Consider the following 17,593-nt stretch of genomic DNA (forward strand, 5'->3'; position numbering starts at 1 on the left):
GCAAGCCGACGACTGAGGAAAAAGAAGAAAGAGAGAAAGATTAATCAGAGTTCACGGTCATGCTCGACGAATAGATGACCGTCACTGCAGGCAGATGCTGACTAACCGAGCACCAAAGAGTCAAAGACGCGCCACCGAGAGGAAGAACTGTTCAGGCGGCCCCGACTAAGTAAATTGCGGAAGACAGTCCAGGGGGCCAGTGCACTAAAAGGCACCCCCACCAATAGCAGCTGCAGAGGGCGGCGTCTGGGAGACAAAACCCAAGACCAAGAGATTCTGCAGCAGCTCCAGAAATATCACCACACTCGTTACTAAGGACGAGATAAAGGAGGAATCCTATATCTCACCCATCTCTTCTTCTCCTTATTCTGAGTCACTGCATATTCTCAAGCCTAAGAGGGACGAATCCAGCTTCGTCAACATCTCCAACCATGTGGTACGCACGAAACAACCACCACAAACCCAACATCCAGCAAAGCAGCTAACCAAACCCTCCCAGCAAACACATTCTCAACGCCCAAGTCGCCATCCGGTCACCATGCTGTACGCCCCCCTCAAACAACAATCTCCCCATCTCCTTTCCACCACTAACATCAAACCTCAAAAAAGGCCGGAAATGGTTCGACTGCGCCGAATGCCACTCCGAACAAGAAACCCACCCCCTCAAGCAAAGCATGGAAATGACATTCGCCTGCAAAAAGTGCAAAAAGGTCTTCCGCAAGGACGCCGAGGAGTTCGACGAGAGCGACGAGTACTGCCCGCACTGCGACAACCACTATGTCCTCGAGGCAAAGACCCCCAAGGCCGCCCTGACCATCGAGGGCGACGACATTCGGATGGACAACAGGCTACTCAAGGACGAGAGGGTCCGGCAGGAAGGGCGGAGGACCATCTTCGACCCCACGCCAGAAGCTGACAAGCTTGGCTAAAGGCACCTATTCGAATAAGGGGGGAAGGGGGAGCATGGGCTGTGTATATATACAATTTATACGGTCGTTGTTTGGAAAGCACCTGTTTCGGCGTTCCACGGCATCACATTAATTGGAGTTCTTTTCTTTTCTTCGTTCATCAGCCGAGGTAGCAATTTTATTATGGCGTCCCTCTTTAAATCTTGCATATCATGTTGATACAATAGCATCTGCGCTCTAAAGTTTGCATTCCAATAAATACCATTTCCATTTATTCTCTATTCAGCAGCAGAGTCATCGCCGCTCCTCGTCAGGATGGCAGCGCTTCCGGTGCCCGGTGTTCGTCCCGTCTTCTTCTTGGCAGCCTCCTCCTGCTTCTCTTGCTCAATCTCCTTCACGTAGCCCTCAATCTCGTCCGTCGGCAGCAGCTCCATAGGTGCGCCGGGGGCCATGAGCGCGATCTCAATGTTCTTCGCACCAGTCTGTACCACTTCAAGGAGAGACTTTATCGCTAGCCGAATGGTGGTCTCCCGGTCCATGTCCTCCTTGTAGTTTCGCTCCAGGAACTCTCGAACCGTCTTGCTGGAACGGCCGATGGCATTTGCTTTCCTGTAATGATCAAGAGTCAGCCATCAGAGACTTGATGAAATGCATACAAGGGCCTTACCAGGCTGAGTAGATACCAGAGGGCTCGGTCTGGTACAATCTGGGCACCTCGCTTCCATTGTCAAATCCAACCACCAAGGTGCTAATACCGAACGGTCGGACACCTCCGGCCTGTGTATAGCGCTGCTGCACACCGGCAACGTATTTTGTAATGTACTCGATCGTGACGGGGTCCTCCACCGACAGACGGTGCGATTGGGCTTCTAACCGTGCCTTGTCGACGAGGATTCGGGCATCTGCATTCAGGCCGGCAAAGGCCAGGGCGACGTGGTGGTCCAGGACCTGGATCTTGGAGGGCGTAATTCTTGTGTCCTGCAGCTTCATCGCAGACCTCTTCTCACATCCCAGCACCACAACTTCCTTGCCTTTGACGCCGACAGCGCATGTTCCTATTCCCGAGAAAGTGTCAGTCGAAGGTGGGGGGGCGGGTGGGCAGACAGCTTCATCCAAACGGACCTCTCTTCACAGCTTCGCCGGCATATTCAACCTGGAAAACGTGTCCGTCGGGGCTGGTCTAAATGTCAGATGGACTAGGCGCGATAGTAGACACAGCTGCAGCGGGCACAAACCTGAAGACTAGAACACACAGCAAATGTCAGCAACCTGAGGATATCGATACCAGCCAGCGAGTGCGTAATAACTTACCGGACAGAGCTCTGTCGTAACCAGACGCCATGGCCGCTGACTATTGCAAGGGGAAAATTGATGCAATTATGATTGTTCGAGGCCACCCGAGTGCAGTTCTGGCGGTCAATGCTGTGGGCAAGAGGAGGTTGTTGTTGTTTGTTTCTGGCACCTTGACGTCGATAATTGGGGGGGTCGATATGCTGGTTCTAGCGGAGCTTCGTCAGAGTGGCAGCCTACCTTGCCTGTGGCGGTACTTGGGAAAGGCTGGAGCTGGCTGGAGCTTCCCTGTGGCAGCCGCGCTGGGGGGAACGGAGAAACGTGATGGCGGGGCCGGTTTCAAGGTACGTACTCTATCCAAAGAGCGTGATCACATGACATCAATTCTCAACTGCAAAGTACTTTGTACCTCGAGCAGCTCGACTTACACGCGCATTGGGACATAACATGCTGAATGGAGTCGAATCAGCAACAAGACTCAATCAATCTGATGCACTTATAAAGAATAATACAACCAAATTAACTAAATCCAAATTGCTAAAACGATCAGTTAAGCTTAAAAAAATCCGCCATCTTCTTTACAACTCTCATTTTCAACGCCATAATCCCTTCCTCAATACCCAATCAAACAAAGCTTCGCAATACCGCAAAATCACGACATTCCCTCACACACCACTCACATCATCTCCAAACTCTCCGCTTACACCGTGCTTCCCTGTTTCTATCAAGATAATCAAGATGCAGTTCGTATTCAATGCGTGTAATACCGATGCATGCACCCCTTACTCGCCTATCAAATCATCCAGAAACGACAGTACCAACATCATCCCATACACTGTACATCTACAGCAACGCTCACCCAATAATCCCATACCCCCACACTGTATCTCCTAACACTGCTATTCTTAGCCACCACATCACAGGCATGACCAATACTCGTGCATACACCCAAAAGAAGTTTGGGCCATGTATAATATTCAAGCTATAGAAAGTTGATGCAATCTTCCTTTTCTTTTTTCCCTTCTCCCCTTAAAAAAAACTTCCCCTTCCTGAAGGAGGTGAGATGAATATTCCCCCGCTTGATTTCCCCCAAAAATGTTCCTTCTTTGCTGCTGTCTGTCCTTCCAACGGCAGTCCAGCTGCCTCCCTTATATGAAAAATCTCTATCGATTCTATCTGTTTAAAAAGTTTCAAATGTCGCTATACAAGTTATTCTACACTGTAATGTCATCGTTCGTTCTTTGCCTCGTCGTCGTCGGTTTTTGGTTGCAACCCCCCCTCGGTCAACTTATATGAGTTGGTTGGTTGATATGTGCGTACACTGATTATTCATTAGAATTTGGCCACTTCAGACCATTTGTGGGCTTGCAAAACACTCGTCACGGCCTGCGCCTTTGCCCACAGCCGCTTCTTGAAGCCGTCCAGCCACAGAATCTCAAGCACGCCATCCTGTGACGCGGCGTTGACGTCTCGGTAAAAGTCCATGGCAACCGTCATCGGCCCCAGGAGCAAGTCCGGCTGGACGGTCGAATTCAATGCTGAATCCAGTCCCCTGCAGATGTTGGCGGCCAGCTCTCGTCCGTCTTGGTAATGTGCCGGGTCGATTTGCAGGTTGGGCGGCAGTTCCGGCCACATGTTGGGATAGGCGTCAACAACCGGCTGGAAAATGGCCATGTGAATATGCTCGATGCAGCGGTGGAATGGGATCATGGCCATCCAGTAATAGACGAACATCAAGCCAGTGACTCCGTCCTTGAAGGTATATGCGTTCGCAAAAGGGATGGCGCCGCCGGGGCTCCTGAGCTCCTCGGCCCAGAATGGGTACGGGTGCTCTTCCGTTCCTCTGTAGGCCTCCTGCAGCCATTGACGGAATTGCGCTTCGACAACCAGACAATGATGCAAAAGCTCCTGGGCTTGTGTTCGGCGGGCAAGCGTTGCCTGGAGGTGGATGATTCGATCCATCTGCTCGAAGATAGCGGGAAGTTGAAGTATGATGTCAAACAGCTGGTCGAGGGCAGATTTCGGATGCTGGTCCCATGGTATCGTGGTCCATTCCGGTGCTCTCAAAAAGGTATCTCGTCTGCTCAGGAGAGCAATGCTCATCTATTTTGTCCAGCAATTAGCATTCGGAGAAAAGGGGAAGGGAAGATCCGGACAGCCAGCCAGAGGGGAAATCATCGACCGAGAACCTACAGCTACAGGGCGATATACCCTCACGAAGAAGTGGTGATTCGGAAAAGAGGCGAAATAGTGCGGACCAAGTCTGGTCATCTGTTCGGCCGTGAGCCTCCATGATGCGCCGGACGAATCGTGCTGTGTAAGTCATCTCCGAATTAGCTTCGACCGGACTTGAAGAGCGAACCTCGTCCGAGGAAATCCCGCGGTGATTTGCAATTGCAAAAACAAAACACCACGACGAGGAAACAGAAATGCAAGAAACAAAGCAAAACCCACCTCAAATAGAAACGCGCAATAGCTCTCTGTCGAGTCATGCTCAGAATTAGTGGCCTTTTGGCGCACAAAACATTGCGCATTCATACCGAAGGCATCGTCCGCCACCGGCAGCAACTCAGCCGCCGCGTAGGGAGGAAACTGTATAGCACTCAAAAGTCCCGCGGCGGATCCATCACCGCCGCCTTCACCACCGACAGCCGCCTCGAGTCTCGCCACGCTTTGCAAATTCGTCTGGAGCGCGGTGATGAGGGCTGGGAAACCGGTTCCCCCCTGGCCCCCGGGTGTCAATCGAACGTAGTCGTCCCACGCAGAGGTAAGTGGTGCCAGGGGTTGAAAGAGTTGAGGGCCGCTGAAGATGCTGCTGCTGCTGCTGCCAGGCTCGTCCGAAGCCTTGACACTGGGGCTAGGGCTGGCCTTTGGCTTCTTGGAAGGTGTCGTCTTCTTCGGATGCGAAGCTACACGGCCTTTGGTCTCGGGCGTACCAGTGATGAAAACTCGTTCTCTCTCATAGCCCTCGCAAGTTCTGCCGCTGCTGATGCAGTTCTGGCAGAATGGACGCTCATTGCTGCACTATTTTCTCGACATGTTAGTTGCTGCCCGTGTTACATCTTCCTCTTTGCATGTGTGTCTGTCTCTCTCTTCTTTCTCGTTTCTCTTCATCATAATGTCTCATTTTTCATCGACAAAGGCGTATAAGTAAAGGGGGGAGGGAAGAGGAAGAACAAACCTTGACTCGACGCCTGCGGCAGGTCTCGCACCCCTTATACTTGCCCGGAACACCAACCATGATGTCGATCTTCGGACTCACGCGTGTGTATATATAGATATATATTTATAATTGTGTGTGCGAATATGTGCGTGTGTGCGTGTGTGAGCTTGAAACGTATGTATGTATGAGAAGTTCGTGTATGCGCGAGCGCGTAAGTGTGTGTGTGGTCTCTTGTGGGGGGGAAGGCCGGCGATTTGTTCCTCAGCCTTTTCCAGAAAGAAATGGGAAGAAACAAAAAAAGAAAAATGTCCGGTTCGTTCGTCGCTGAAAGCTGTTTGGTTTGGTCGGTGTCTATTGCAACCCGGCCCGCAGTCTTGCTTCTCTTTGCCACCGCTTATCCTCTTTGCATCATCGTTGGGTCTGTTTTATATTTGTAAAAGAGGGAGGAAGAGGACGCCGTTGGTCTATAGGCCTCCTGGACGAGGACCAAGCATGGGACTGGGTACGCGGGAGCTATTCCGGCTAACAAGGTTGTGTAGGTAGGTTAGGTAGATGGGGGACAGGTGTGTAAGGGTCGGGACATTAATGATACGGAGGTGAGGTAAGGGAACAAGGCCCAAGCCGGAAACCAGAACCACATGGCAGCAAAACGTCCCATACTGGAGGGGGGGGGAAGAGAGGGAAAATTTTAGAAATGGTGAATCCCCACAGGAAAGATGTCCAATCTCGAGCTGTGAATGGCCTTTCACCTCTGGTCTCCTCTGGTCTCCTCTGGTCTTGGGACATATTGCCAGGCACACAACTCCGCCTTTTGGCATGGGCCCTTTGGCTCCCTTTGGCTGTGGATTGGTGGCATCCCACGTAAAGGCCCGGCAACCACCGAAGCAAAAACGTACGAACGGCGACCAGGCGTCCGGCGAATGGGAAGGCTGAGATGGCCTCTCGGCCTCAGCCCCACGGACGACATGAGATGCAAGGCTTACCACATTGCCGGTCGGTTCAGGGGCTCCGAGGCCTCTTGTTGGCTCTCGGTCTAGCTTTGAGTCTCTCGTCTGTGTGTCTTGTCACTTTTGGTCCGCTTTCTTCTGCCCCCATCCCCCCCAGCTAAGCAAGCAGGGCAACTTCCGCTGCAAATGCAGCCTTCGTCCGCCCGGCATGACGCTAGACTGGCAGCCCTTCTGCTTGTGCTGCAGACTGCAGTCCCACCATCTTCTTTCTGGCACTAAGTTTCGTAGGGCTGACGCGGAGGGCCAGCTCTGCTCCTGGTTGGCTGGCCCACCGAGACGGCTGAGCTTGGTCGCCCAAGTCGTCTTGTGTCAGCGATCAGATGTTTGGACAAGGCGCGCGCTGCCATTGGCCGGCTCGCTGAAATGACAGGAATATGACCTATGAGAAAACCTGTGGCCTCTTGGAAGACTGGACCTCTTTGGGCCTCCTGTGGCTCCCTCAACCTATCCCAACCTATCCGCCGCTCACCCTGTCCGGCAATCTGATAGGTTGTCCGGGGGGTCCCCAGCCGCGAAAACCCCAAGGAACCATCCGGAGCCCAACAGCCTCGTCCCAGCCGTGCTGCGTGGGTGCCTGTAAGTTGATTACGATGATCAAGTTTTGCTAGCACAGTATTGCCCACTTTCGTAGACCGCCGCGCCGGGGATAACAAGAAGAAGACACAGTAGACCAAGAAAAATAGGGGACTTTGCAAAATACTACTATCATGGTGCTTCTGCCTTCTCCTTGTTCCGCGTCTCTGCCGTCCACACAAACCGGTGTCGGCCGATACGGAGCCAAATCGGGAAATGGCGCCAGGCTCAAAAGAGTTACAAGATGTGACGAATCTGCCTAAGGGGATCCAGGGGAGGGGATGGCCCTTGAAAGGCCCTCCCACTTCCCAGCGGTCCGCATCTGCCATGACTTACATACATGCAAAAGGCCCAAAAAGGGAGCCTTGGGGGTTTTTTTTTAGGATGGACCGACCGCAAAAATGTACTTGTGCTGGTTTGGTATTACTCGAGCTATCGCATCCCCGCCGCCACCTCGGACGAATACTGTATGTACCCCCCAGTCATCAAATGTACTTGTACGGATTCATAATGCCATTCTGTCATGAGCCATTGTCAGTGTCAGCCCTACCGGCGTAGCAGTGCATAAGTTGGGAGAGATTGCTCAGGTCAGGTTGGATTGGGAAGAGGGTGCATGAGAGCGCGCGCGCCGCGGCATCTCTACAGCCATGACAAGCCCTCCCGCGCGGGACTCAAGAGACATGTGATATGCCATATTGCCAGCCGCAAGCAATCAGATCATGCAAAAGACAGAAAGAGGGTCGTATGGGGAAACACGAGGAAAATCATGAAACAAAAGCAGGTTGAAACAAGGCGCAAAAGCAAGGGTAAGAAACAAGCGACAGGCGACAACTGAGAATGGGGAACAAACGAGGTGTGGGCTTGGCTTACCGGATCATAGAGCTTCTTAATCTGCTTCATCAGGCCAATCACAGTCTCGTTCCGGCTGTACTGCACGTACTTCTTCTTGGCCAGCCCCAGACCATGCTCGGCGCTGATGCTACCATTACGCTTCTCGATCCATTCGTACACAAAGGGCTCTAGAGCCTCCTCGACCTTGGCGTCATACCGTCTTACGGCCACATTGAGATGCAGGTTGGAGTCACCCATATGGCCGTAGCCCACAACTGCGCTTACCGGGTGCTCCTCGGTTTCGCCGATTAGGCCAGCCTCCCCCATGCGCGCCTTGACATCCTCGACAAGCGAGTACATCTCGGCCAGTGGGATCGAGACATCATACTTGTACACCCCGCCGCCGTGGCCAATGCACTCGGTGATGCTCTCGCGCCAGCTCCACAGTGCCTTGGCCTGCCCCTCGCCTTGGGCCACGACGCCATCGATCACGATTTCCTTGGTCAGCACGTCCTCGAGGAACTTTTCTAGCTTCTCGTAGTCATGGTCGCCGTTGGAGCCGCTGGTCTCGATAAGACAATAGAAGGGGTGTTCACCCTCCAGAGGCCTCTCTTCACCCTTGATCTTGTGCACGATCTGCTGGGTCCGAGAATCCATCAGCTCAAAGGCAGAAAGGATTTCCCCCAGCTGCTTCTTTGCCTCCCGGAAGGCAAGCTGTGCCTTTTCATACGACTCCAGGCCAAAGTAGGCCACGTTGACGGCGGCAGAGCGCTGCGGGCACTGGATGACCAGCTTGGTGATGATGCCAATGGTTCCCTCACCACCGATAAACAGCTGCTTCAGGTCGTAGCCCGTGTTGTTCTTGCGCAGAGCACACAGGTCGTTCATGACCGTGCCATCTGGCAAGACGGCTTCCATGCCCAAGACGTTTCCGTGCAAGCTGCCGTAGCGCAACAGCCTCAGGCCTCCAGCATTGGTGGCAACTGTACCACCCACATGGCACGATCCCTTAGCTCCTAGGTCGAGGGGAAAGATGTATCCCCTTTCAGCGAGGTACTGATCGGCCACCTCCAAGATGCATCCAGCATCCAACACGAGTGAGCCGCTGACCTCGTCGAAGGAATGGATCTGGTTCATGCGGCTCATGTTGATGATGATCTCGTCGAAAATAGGCACAGAGCCCCCAACAAGACCCGTGTTGCCTCCCTGCGGCACCACCGCCAGCTTCCTGTCATTGCAGTACTTGAGGATCTGGCTGACATCCTCGGTCGACCCTGGCTTGAGCACGAGACGGCCTTGACCTCGGTACTTGTGCATCCAATCCTCGTTGAAGGGCTTGAGATCGTCCTCTGCGCCGCCGGTGGTGCCATCGATCACGGCCTGCTCGCCTCCAAGCAGGTTTTTGAAGTAAGCCACATCATCCGCCGTCAGTGACGCATATTTGGCGTCTCTTGTCAGTCCCGGATACGTCTCGGACGTGAGTTTGGCAAGGTGCTGGACGGCTTGTGATTGAGACAACAATCTCGGGACCGAAGTCGCAAAGCATCGAGCAGGCGAAATTGCATAGCAGGGCGCAAGTCTGGCACCGCCAATTGCGCCCATTCGCCGGCCGGGCGATTGCAGCACTCGCACGAGCCTCGATCGTGTCACCATTTTCAGTCAGAGGGTGAGAATCCTGCTGTCGTGAGGCCAACCAATGTCGGAGGGTGGAAAAAAAAAGACGGAGTGAGATCAGAGGGGCATAGGTTGAAGCTTCCTTTGCTTAGCACCTTCGATCGGCTGGCGATTCCCGGGTAGGCAAGAGCCGGAGCTACCTATTTTTCTCTTTAGTACTCCGTATGGGTAGACAATGAGCCAAGCAGAAGCACCTCATTGATGCTTAAGCGCCATAAGACCACTTTCAGGCGTCACTTTTCTTTTTTTTTCTGCCACTAAGACGCCCTTGGTTAAATGCCCAATTGCCTGTCGGGCAGTTACAATTCGGTGCTTTTGAGGGCCCTTGAAGTCATTAGTGGGCCTTTGCCTCCGAGTCCGGCCTCGGAGAATTGATGCCGGGTAAGAAGCTTGGTCAACTGTAATACGAGCAAATGGAATCCATCATAAAAGGCAATACGAGTCTTCTTCGTAATTGATAAATAGGAGGCCAAGTGCCAATTAGTTTGGTTATCTACCGTCGTAGTACTATTAATTCAACGTGGGGAATACACTACAGAATTGTGTCCAATTTTAATCCGCACATCACCATTACCATCCAAAAAGAGAGAAAAAAACAAAATAAGCAATGCGTGCATGCATCGAGGGGACCGAGAAAAACACCGCTGCCTCTCCAACCAAGTACTATCCAGACAACATAGGAGACAGGGACTCCGTATAATGGGCATATGTGCGCGACAAGGAGAAAAGGGGGGGAAAGTATACAAAGAAATATACGGAGGCCGTCCACAAAATGACAGTGGGCCATGTATCATTCTGTTCGTCGCTGGGACTCTTTAAGCATGCACGCCGTTGACCTTGGAATCTCTTCGGGGTCGATCACCGCTGTTGGTGCTATCCTGGAGCACACCGGGTGGTATATCGTCGTCCGCATCTTCGCCACCCATCATCTTCTCCATGAAGGAGATGTAGTCGTACTGGGCTTTACCCCGATCCCTTGACATATCTGGACCGCTGTGCGGCGGCATCATGTTGAGGAGCGTATCAATGACCTCCTCAGGGACAAGACTGTGGCGCAGATCCATTTCGGTGACGTACGGTTTTCCATCCGCAACCTCTCGGAACGACTGGAACACTTGCTCGGCAGTGTTTTGGTCCTCGGTGACATCGACCATGAACCGAATAAACTGCTCGAATGTGACATATTCCTTGCCCCCAGACGTATCGACAAAGTAGTCGTGCATCTCCTCTTCAGAGAAAACCAGTCCCAGCGAGGCCAGGGCCGCACTGAACTCGAGCTCCTGCAACGAATTTGAAGCGTCGCGGTCGAAATGACGGAACACACTCTCGAACTCTTCCAATTGGATGGGCGTCAAGTTGGTCATGTTGCGGGCGACCATTTGATTTTCCAAAAAGGACAGCTTTTTCTGGACGGATGATCTGACCAAGGTTAACTCGTAGGCCAATTCGTCATATGTGTATGTGGTGAAGTCGTTCTCCTCAATGTTTGCTTCCTCGCACATGGCATCTACTTCTGCAATGGTGCTGAGATATCGATCGAGGGGTGCCAAATTATCGCTGAGTTTTTTGACGTGGTGCAACTGGTCTTCAATATCGCCATCCAAGCCTGAAATGGCAAGTTGCATGGTGTTCAAAGCCATTGCAAAATCGTTGGCTTTATCTGCAAATGACTTTCGTAGCGCGTTCTTGATACTGCGACGTTGTTAGCCAGCTGCCTTCGCTGCATACAGAACAAAAAGTCCACATACTCTCGAATGGTCTCATTGATGAGCTGTGCGCGAGCCATCTCGCTCTTTGTGAGACTCTTCCAGTCTCTCTCAATGACCTCTTGACTGACCTCGAACGGAGGTTCGTAGGGCCGTAACCGGTACGTGCTGAGCTTCGTCTTGATATTTCCCAACAACGTGGCCAGCTCGCTCTTCTCAGCAACCCACTCTCGCTTCTTACCCCTCTTGTACTCTGAGAATTGAGCGGCCTGGGCCTTTGCATCAGCATAGGTGCCTTCAAACTTGGCTGTGTGCCACTGGTCAACCTGGCCTCGGATGTTCTTGAGGAGCTCCCGCATCCGTCTCTCGTAGGCATTCTGCATCTCCCACGCGCCCTGCATGTTGTTGAAAAACTTTTCAACTCGTCGTCCTGCATTTTCGACCTTTTCCATCTGGGAGAAGGCATGGAACCAGTAGGCAATGTATGTCATCAAACTTCGCTCATCAGGCTTCGCCACATCGCACACATCTTCCACATCCAACAGCTTGGGAATGCCAATCTCCTCTTGGGCAATGTCAAAGGCCAGCTGCATGTTGCCGCGGTGGTCCGACTTGTCCAGGGTATCAAAGTCAATCAAATCCGGGCGGTGAATATCGAGCAAGGCGCAAAAGGCAAGGCCGTTGTTCCAGCTGCTACTAAAGTCGCGAACTTCGACCTCATCATAGCATGCAGTTTTTCGTTGACACCACAGGAGCAGACCCTCCTTGGCCGACATGCCCTCCTCATTGATATCACTGATGGTAAAGCGCAGAATCAGGGTCCAGATAAGACCGAGAACAATCTTGCGGTTGCCATCGACGACATCTTCAGCACCAATATTTGTCATCTGGATACCCCTCGACCTGATGAAGTCCAAAGACAGGTTGGCATTTTCGAATTTCTGAACTCGGAGCTTCGGCCGGGAGGCATATCGACCGAGAGATTCGTGAGACAGGCATTCGAGCAAGTGAATCAACATAACCTAATAAATCATAGTTTCCGTGTTAATGTGAGACCTTCTTGAGTTGACATGGGCCAAGAGGGGAAAAGAAGTAGGAGGAAGGGCGAGAAAAAAAATGGGAAAATAGCCAGCAGCATCGTGGTGTAGATAGGGTCAACTTACACCATCGCTAAGGTCCGGCACCAAGTCCTTGACCTCAAGATTCCTGGCTACAATCTTTGTGTTAAGCCTAGGGAAGTCTTTGTCAGCATGTTACACAAGGGGTTGGTTGAGAAACCTGTAATTCGGGTTTCCCCCTTCTTTTCCTTTGTGGAAGGCGGGCAGGCGGGTTGAAAGAAACATACCATTTGGTAAACGTCTTTTCCTGGACCGTGATCCATCTCTGCTGCTCTGAAAGAGTCATCCTGTTGAGGAATTGTTCATGGACCCCTCGAATCGACGACGAATCGACTAGTACGTCGGCAGCAGAGGCCTTGGACTCCGCTAGGGCGAGATCAGAGTCAGAGTCGGCTTGACTCTGGGTTTCTGCCGGGCGAGGTTGTCTGGAAAACTTTGCTGGCTTGGGCGGTGGCTTTGGAGGACGGGAAAGCTTTGAGCGCGTTGGAGACTGGCTCAGGGCCTTGGTGCCCAATGACGAGCGACGCTTCTCTGACCGCTGGAGTGCAGCAGTACCGGTAATACTACGAGTCTCCTCCTTGTCCCGCCCACTCCGCTGGGGGTCCGAAGCGCAGCGTGGCCGGGGTAGAGATAGAGAGAGGGGCGTTTGCAGGCGCTCAACTGGCAGCGACACGGACAGAGACACAGGCACAGGGTCAGCCTCAGCCTTGGCGGCACTGACAGGCGATGCGAGTCTGGAGACGGCCGATGAGCTGACGGGAGAGCTTGGGGGCGTGCAGAGGCCCAGGGAGGTCAAGCAGGTGGATGAAGTGGTGGTGACGGTGGTGGTGGTAGCAGTGGCAGTCGTCGTAGTAGTACTATTACAAGTATTACTGGTGCTGGTGAGATGCTGGAGCTGCAGCTGGAGCTGGACCGATGCAGATGAAGCGGCGAGGTTGGTGTCGATATTTAGACCAGAGGGGCGCTGGGGTTGTAAACAAAATTCCGGGAACTGGTCCGCCAGCTCGACGTTGCCGGGCTGCAGCTCCTCCAACAGGCCTGTGGCGCCCGTTGTGCCGGCGGTTACTTGTGTGCTAACGCCGCTAATACCAGCGCTGCTGGTGGTGCTAATAACGGTGCTGCCAGTGGGCGTAGGCGCCATCTTCTTGGGCGTCTTTAGCGGCCCTGTGGCGCTCTGGCTCAGGCTGTAATAGGCCATGGCGAAGGAGGTGAGCAGCAGCAGTAGCACTACTAGTGGCAGCGGTAAAAGACGGTCGTCGTCGTGGTACCGGTACATGTACAGGTACTTGGGATGGGGGGCAGAGTATCTTATCGATAGGACGGCCCAGCGGGTGGCTTTACTCTAAATTCAGCCAAGAACTCCAAAGAGAGAATATCAACAGATGGATATAGCAGTAGTATTAAGTAGTAGTATATAAGACTTGATGCTTTTTTATTTTTTGATGCCTTTTTGTCTCTTTCTTCTTCTTCTACCACCAGGGCCTCGACTGTTATTATACTCTTTGGACAAGTACTTGTATGAGATGTATCAGAAACTTTTCTGGAGTTCCCTGCGGGCGAGCTTGACAGATGCTCCGTAACCACAGACGTGGCACCGTTAAAGCATCCTCGCCGTCTACGCGATTGGGTCCTCATGCGCGTCTCCACGCTGGCCGCATAAAAGCTGCGCCAGGCCAGTCCAGACAGGTCCGCCAACGCTCGGATCGAGGCGAAAAGGATGGGGACAAAGTTCGCCTCGTCCACGACCCAACGAGCGTCCAGCTGGCATCGCGTTCCAACCACCTGAATTTCTCTCAAAGAGGTGAACCTACATGTACATGTACTCAAGCAACCCCAGAGCCGGCATGCTGCAGCTGCACCTCGATGCGTCGCGAAAACGGTGGATGGAACTCTACCTAGTACACACGCAAGGCCAGCAAATCGCCAGGCCTTCGTGGCGGGCGCCTCGTCTGTTCACTTGGCTGCACGAATCCTCGTTTCTGACCCATCTCATCCACTCTGCCATCTCGTGATTGCGCGGCCGTCGTTCGATGCTGCAGAAACCGGTTCGGATCAGCTTTGCTGTCAATCGCGAGCATGGCATAGGCAATTCAACGTTACCGCGTTAAGCCTCAGCCGTGGTGATCATTAGCCATCAGTGGGACCTCGTGGCTCTCGGCAGTCTTCCATCTTACAATGACTCTGGACGCTCATAATTGACCGCTTCATCCGTATCACTCACAGGCAAAGGACCGAAACAGCCAGAATAACAGACACGCCGGGCAGTGGCGAAAGCGCGTCTTCAAGGACTCAGCAAACACACCCCTATACCACGCAGACTGCCAACTCCTGGGGACGTGACAGGTCGTCTTTGATGCGATGCAGTCAAGGATATTTGCCGAAGCACCTTTTCCATTCAATATTGAGACACGTTGATATTGTTGTCTGACGGAACTAACAGGATGCCAGTTGCCATGGAGGATCAAGAGCTGCATCCGTCGTACCGTACGGTCAACCGGTAGGCCCGTTGCCACTCTCGCTCGAAATGTCTCTCCGGTTTCTCCCACCGTTGTCGACTTGATGTGCCTCCATTCTGCAACTACCAGGATGTCTGCCTTGATTTTCACCCCGGGTTGTTGCTGTTGACGGCTTACTTTCGCTTCATCGATTTCAGCTGTTGGCAGGGGACGATGTGTGGAGGTCTTGGCGGATTTTTGACATCTCATATCATGGAGTATCCAGACATATGGGAAACAATGCTGCTACTTCTGTATCTTCCACGTTGTGGGAGGATTGGCTGCTATTCTCACACTGTCTGTCCATGCACATTTACACGAGCGTCGATATATGGTGGAGAGTGTTGATGAGATGGGGATTCTATACCCCCAGAGAATCAAATTCGGTTTCCTTCTGAGCCTTTTTCCTGAGCTCCCCCATCTTGACATGGATTGCGCTTATTGATCGCTGAGGTAGAAGATGTTCGATACTTTTCGGCTTGGTTTTATTTTCCACGGCGTCTTGCAACAGCTTCACTTCTTCGTCATTCCATGGTGGAGCTTTCGGTTTGGTTGTCTGTCGTGATAATTTCCTGGATGCTTTTAGAATGCCCATTCGAATTCTCAAGGTTTGTGCAGGCATATCAGGAAAATAATCACGGGCAATAGTTCCGTAACCCATCCCCAATTCGCATTGTGCTTTCAAAAGTTCGTCTTCCTCAACGGTCCATATATGCTTTCGCGCAAGAAGCTCTTTCTCAGATGGCTGTCTCTCCTGTACACCAGCAATGGAATTTTCACTTTGCTTGTAATATGATAGATATGCGTAGCAGTCGCCACATCTCGCATTCTCCATCCAACCGCTGAAATTAGCCCCTGGTTGTCTCAATGCTGCACATGCTGCGTTTCCACAAACATCAGCATTGCCTTCAGCTACCCATGCCTGGTGCTGCTTCCGCATCCCGCCACTGCTACGAAATTTTCCATCTGGTCCTGGAGTGCGCTCCTTGCCATCTTTTGAAAATGCCGTATGGCAGGGTCCACAGCGTCGTGATCCTAGAGGATTTCCACGATCAACTAAACGGCAGGCGTTTCGCGCTTTCGAATATGGCCTGAGCTCTTGGCCACATACTGTGCAATAGAACGTTTGGTCTGCATGTTTGATCGCCGTCATTCCCTGGTGGATGGGCAGCGCTCCGTTGAGGCCGTCTCCTTCGATCACGGGCATATCGGATCGCTCTCTCATTTCGTCATAAAGCTCATAACAACATGCTGGGTTGTGTGTTCTTGGACGTTCGCGTCTAACAAATGTACCCAGTAACGCCACAAACAATGTTTCGAGGAGTCCAATGTAAGGCCTCTCAACAACATTATGATGAAAGATAGCTAAAACCCGAAGGTTGGCTTTGCATCCTGGTCGACAAAGCTCTTCATGGTGGCGCTGCTTTTTTTCACTGCTTTGCTTCGATACTGCAGCGCGTTCATGCTTTGCCAGCCTCACACCACCACCACGATTATCCACCGAAGACCCAACGTATTTACCACGTCGAACAATTGTCCCAGATTCGTGGGCACCCTCTTGAATCTCAATGACATCTCTTCTTTCGGTTCCGTCAAAATATACCAGCCACAGCTTCTTGTCGGCTTCTGTTGGAAGTGGCATGGCTAAGAGGTCTTCAAAAGTTGGCTGCTCCATTCCTAGTGTGTGTTTGACATGCGACAGAGTGGCTTGCATCACAACATCAACAAGTACCTGAAGGTTTGTTGTTCGCATCAATGTGTAGAATTGTGTAACCATTGGCTGTTCCTCTCGGCTTAGTTTTTCGAATTCGGGATATGGGACTCTGGTTGGATAGTCCATGAGAACACTGAGCGCTCCAGTAATTCTTTTTTGGAACCTTATCACGTTCATGTCGCTGGTAATTGTGAGATCATGTTGTAGAAGGCTGCTTGTCATCTCTTGCGTTTCTTGCTCCCAGAACTTTTTATCCTGAGCAGAATTTGGTGGAACTCTAGTTGCATCCATTGTTTCCGTACCAGAGTGCCGGGCGTTTGTTGGAATGAGTTTGAAGTTTCGCTGTTGAAAAATTAGGCAAAAGGGATACTTTCCGTGCTTGACCGCAAATTAGGTAACAATTGTAAAAGAGGATACACAAGCAAAGTCGACGGGTTTTGCAATGATAGCATTCTGAATGAGAGCACACAATTTCATATTTAGACAGAATCTTGGGCATTGAGGTTGGAGATATGCACTCCTACGTTTTGCGTTTACTCGAAAACAGAATGGTTCTTTCTTCCTTTTCATTCCTCTTCTTCTTCTTCTTTTTGAAGTCTTTACAAGGGAAAAAAGAGATTGGGGGAAGGGGGGGAATCGTAAAATTGAAAAAGGAAAAAAAAAAAAAAAAATGTTTAGCTTCTCTTTGATTGAGCGTGTCCTGCAGAATCCATTAGTATTCGGTTGACTGGAGCGAAGGTCCAGGGCGGTGGAACTTACATCCTTAGTGCAGGGGCCATGCTAATCTTCTCTGTCTGTTGTTTGCACCGTTAGCGATTCGAACTTGCGACCTCTCTAAACGGGAGCGGGGATACAACGTACATCGTTATAAATTGACCAAATGCCCGAAGGCGATATAGATTGCGATATTTTAATATATAACCCAACACTCTCTAGTGCAAAATTCCAAATAGCAGGATTTTTTTGACCATGCCACGAAAATGGGAAAAATGCCAGGAATTTCTTTTGCGATGGTAAAGTCGCAAAAGCGAAACCGCATCATCCCTGCATTTTGCTTCCCTGCAACTTACCAGTGCACCTACCGCAGCAGCGCGACCTCTTCATACTGTCCGCT

General features: G+C 51.8%; 6 protein-coding genes across 6 annotated transcripts; 1 reads left to right on the forward strand and 5 right to left on the reverse strand.

The window, feature by feature from the left end:
* Nucleotides 1-431: 431 nt before the first annotated feature.
* Nucleotides 432-929, forward strand: T069G_05426 (CHY zinc finger domain-containing protein; the record flags this gene model as incomplete). Its single annotated transcript, XM_056172636.1, has 3 exons — nucleotides 432-436; nucleotides 500-543; nucleotides 610-929. The coding sequence occupies 3 exons, from the start codon at nucleotides 432-434 to the stop codon at nucleotides 927-929; spliced, it is 369 nt and encodes a 122-aa protein (XP_056029494.1).
* Nucleotides 930-1,186: 257 nt separating this feature from the next.
* T069G_05427 (proteasome subunit domain-containing protein) lies at nucleotides 1,187-2,250 on the reverse strand (the record flags this gene model as incomplete). The annotated part of the gene is made up of 5 exons (XM_056172637.1): nucleotides 1,187-1,517; nucleotides 1,576-1,963; nucleotides 2,031-2,083; nucleotides 2,144-2,150; nucleotides 2,220-2,250. The coding sequence occupies 5 exons, from the start codon at nucleotides 2,248-2,250 to the stop codon at nucleotides 1,187-1,189; spliced, it is 810 nt and encodes a 269-aa protein (XP_056029495.1).
* Nucleotides 2,251-3,530: 1,280 nt separating this feature from the next.
* Nucleotides 3,531-5,439, reverse strand: T069G_05428 (fungal zn(2)-Cys(6) binuclear cluster domain-containing protein; the record flags this gene model as incomplete). Its single annotated transcript, XM_056172638.1, has 4 exons — nucleotides 3,531-4,301; nucleotides 4,392-4,511; nucleotides 4,653-5,222; nucleotides 5,380-5,439. The coding sequence occupies 4 exons, from the start codon at nucleotides 5,437-5,439 to the stop codon at nucleotides 3,531-3,533; spliced, it is 1,521 nt and encodes a 506-aa protein (XP_056029496.1).
* Nucleotides 5,440-7,426: 1,987 nt separating this feature from the next.
* Nucleotides 7,427-9,425, reverse strand: T069G_05429 (FAD binding domain-containing protein; the record flags this gene model as incomplete). The annotated part of the gene is made up of 3 exons (XM_056172639.1): nucleotides 7,427-7,459; nucleotides 7,812-7,920; nucleotides 7,990-9,425. The coding sequence occupies 3 exons, from the start codon at nucleotides 9,423-9,425 to the stop codon at nucleotides 7,427-7,429; spliced, it is 1,578 nt and encodes a 525-aa protein (XP_056029497.1).
* An 836-nt stretch (nucleotides 9,426-10,261) lies between these two features.
* On the reverse strand, nucleotides 10,262-13,468 carry T069G_05430 (calponin homology (CH) domain-containing protein; the record flags this gene model as incomplete). Its single annotated transcript, XM_056172640.1, has 4 exons — nucleotides 10,262-11,138; nucleotides 11,195-12,174; nucleotides 12,316-12,382; nucleotides 12,498-13,468. 4 exons carry the CDS (start codon nucleotides 13,466-13,468, stop codon nucleotides 10,262-10,264), a joined length of 2,895 nt encoding a protein of 964 aa, XP_056029498.1.
* Nucleotides 13,469-15,126: 1,658 nt separating this feature from the next.
* Nucleotides 15,127-16,770, reverse strand: T069G_05431 (uncharacterized protein; the record flags this gene model as incomplete). The annotated part of the gene is made up of 1 exon (XM_056172641.1): nucleotides 15,127-16,770. One exon carries the CDS (start codon nucleotides 16,768-16,770, stop codon nucleotides 15,127-15,129), a length of 1,644 nt encoding a protein of 547 aa, XP_056029499.1.
* Nucleotides 16,771-17,593: the final 823 nt, after the last annotated feature.

The sequence above is a fragment of the Trichoderma breve genome, chromosome 3, assembly GCF_028502605.1.
Source record: "Trichoderma breve strain T069 chromosome 3, whole genome shotgun sequence".
Taxonomy (NCBI): domain Eukaryota; kingdom Fungi; phylum Ascomycota; class Sordariomycetes; order Hypocreales; family Hypocreaceae; genus Trichoderma; species Trichoderma breve.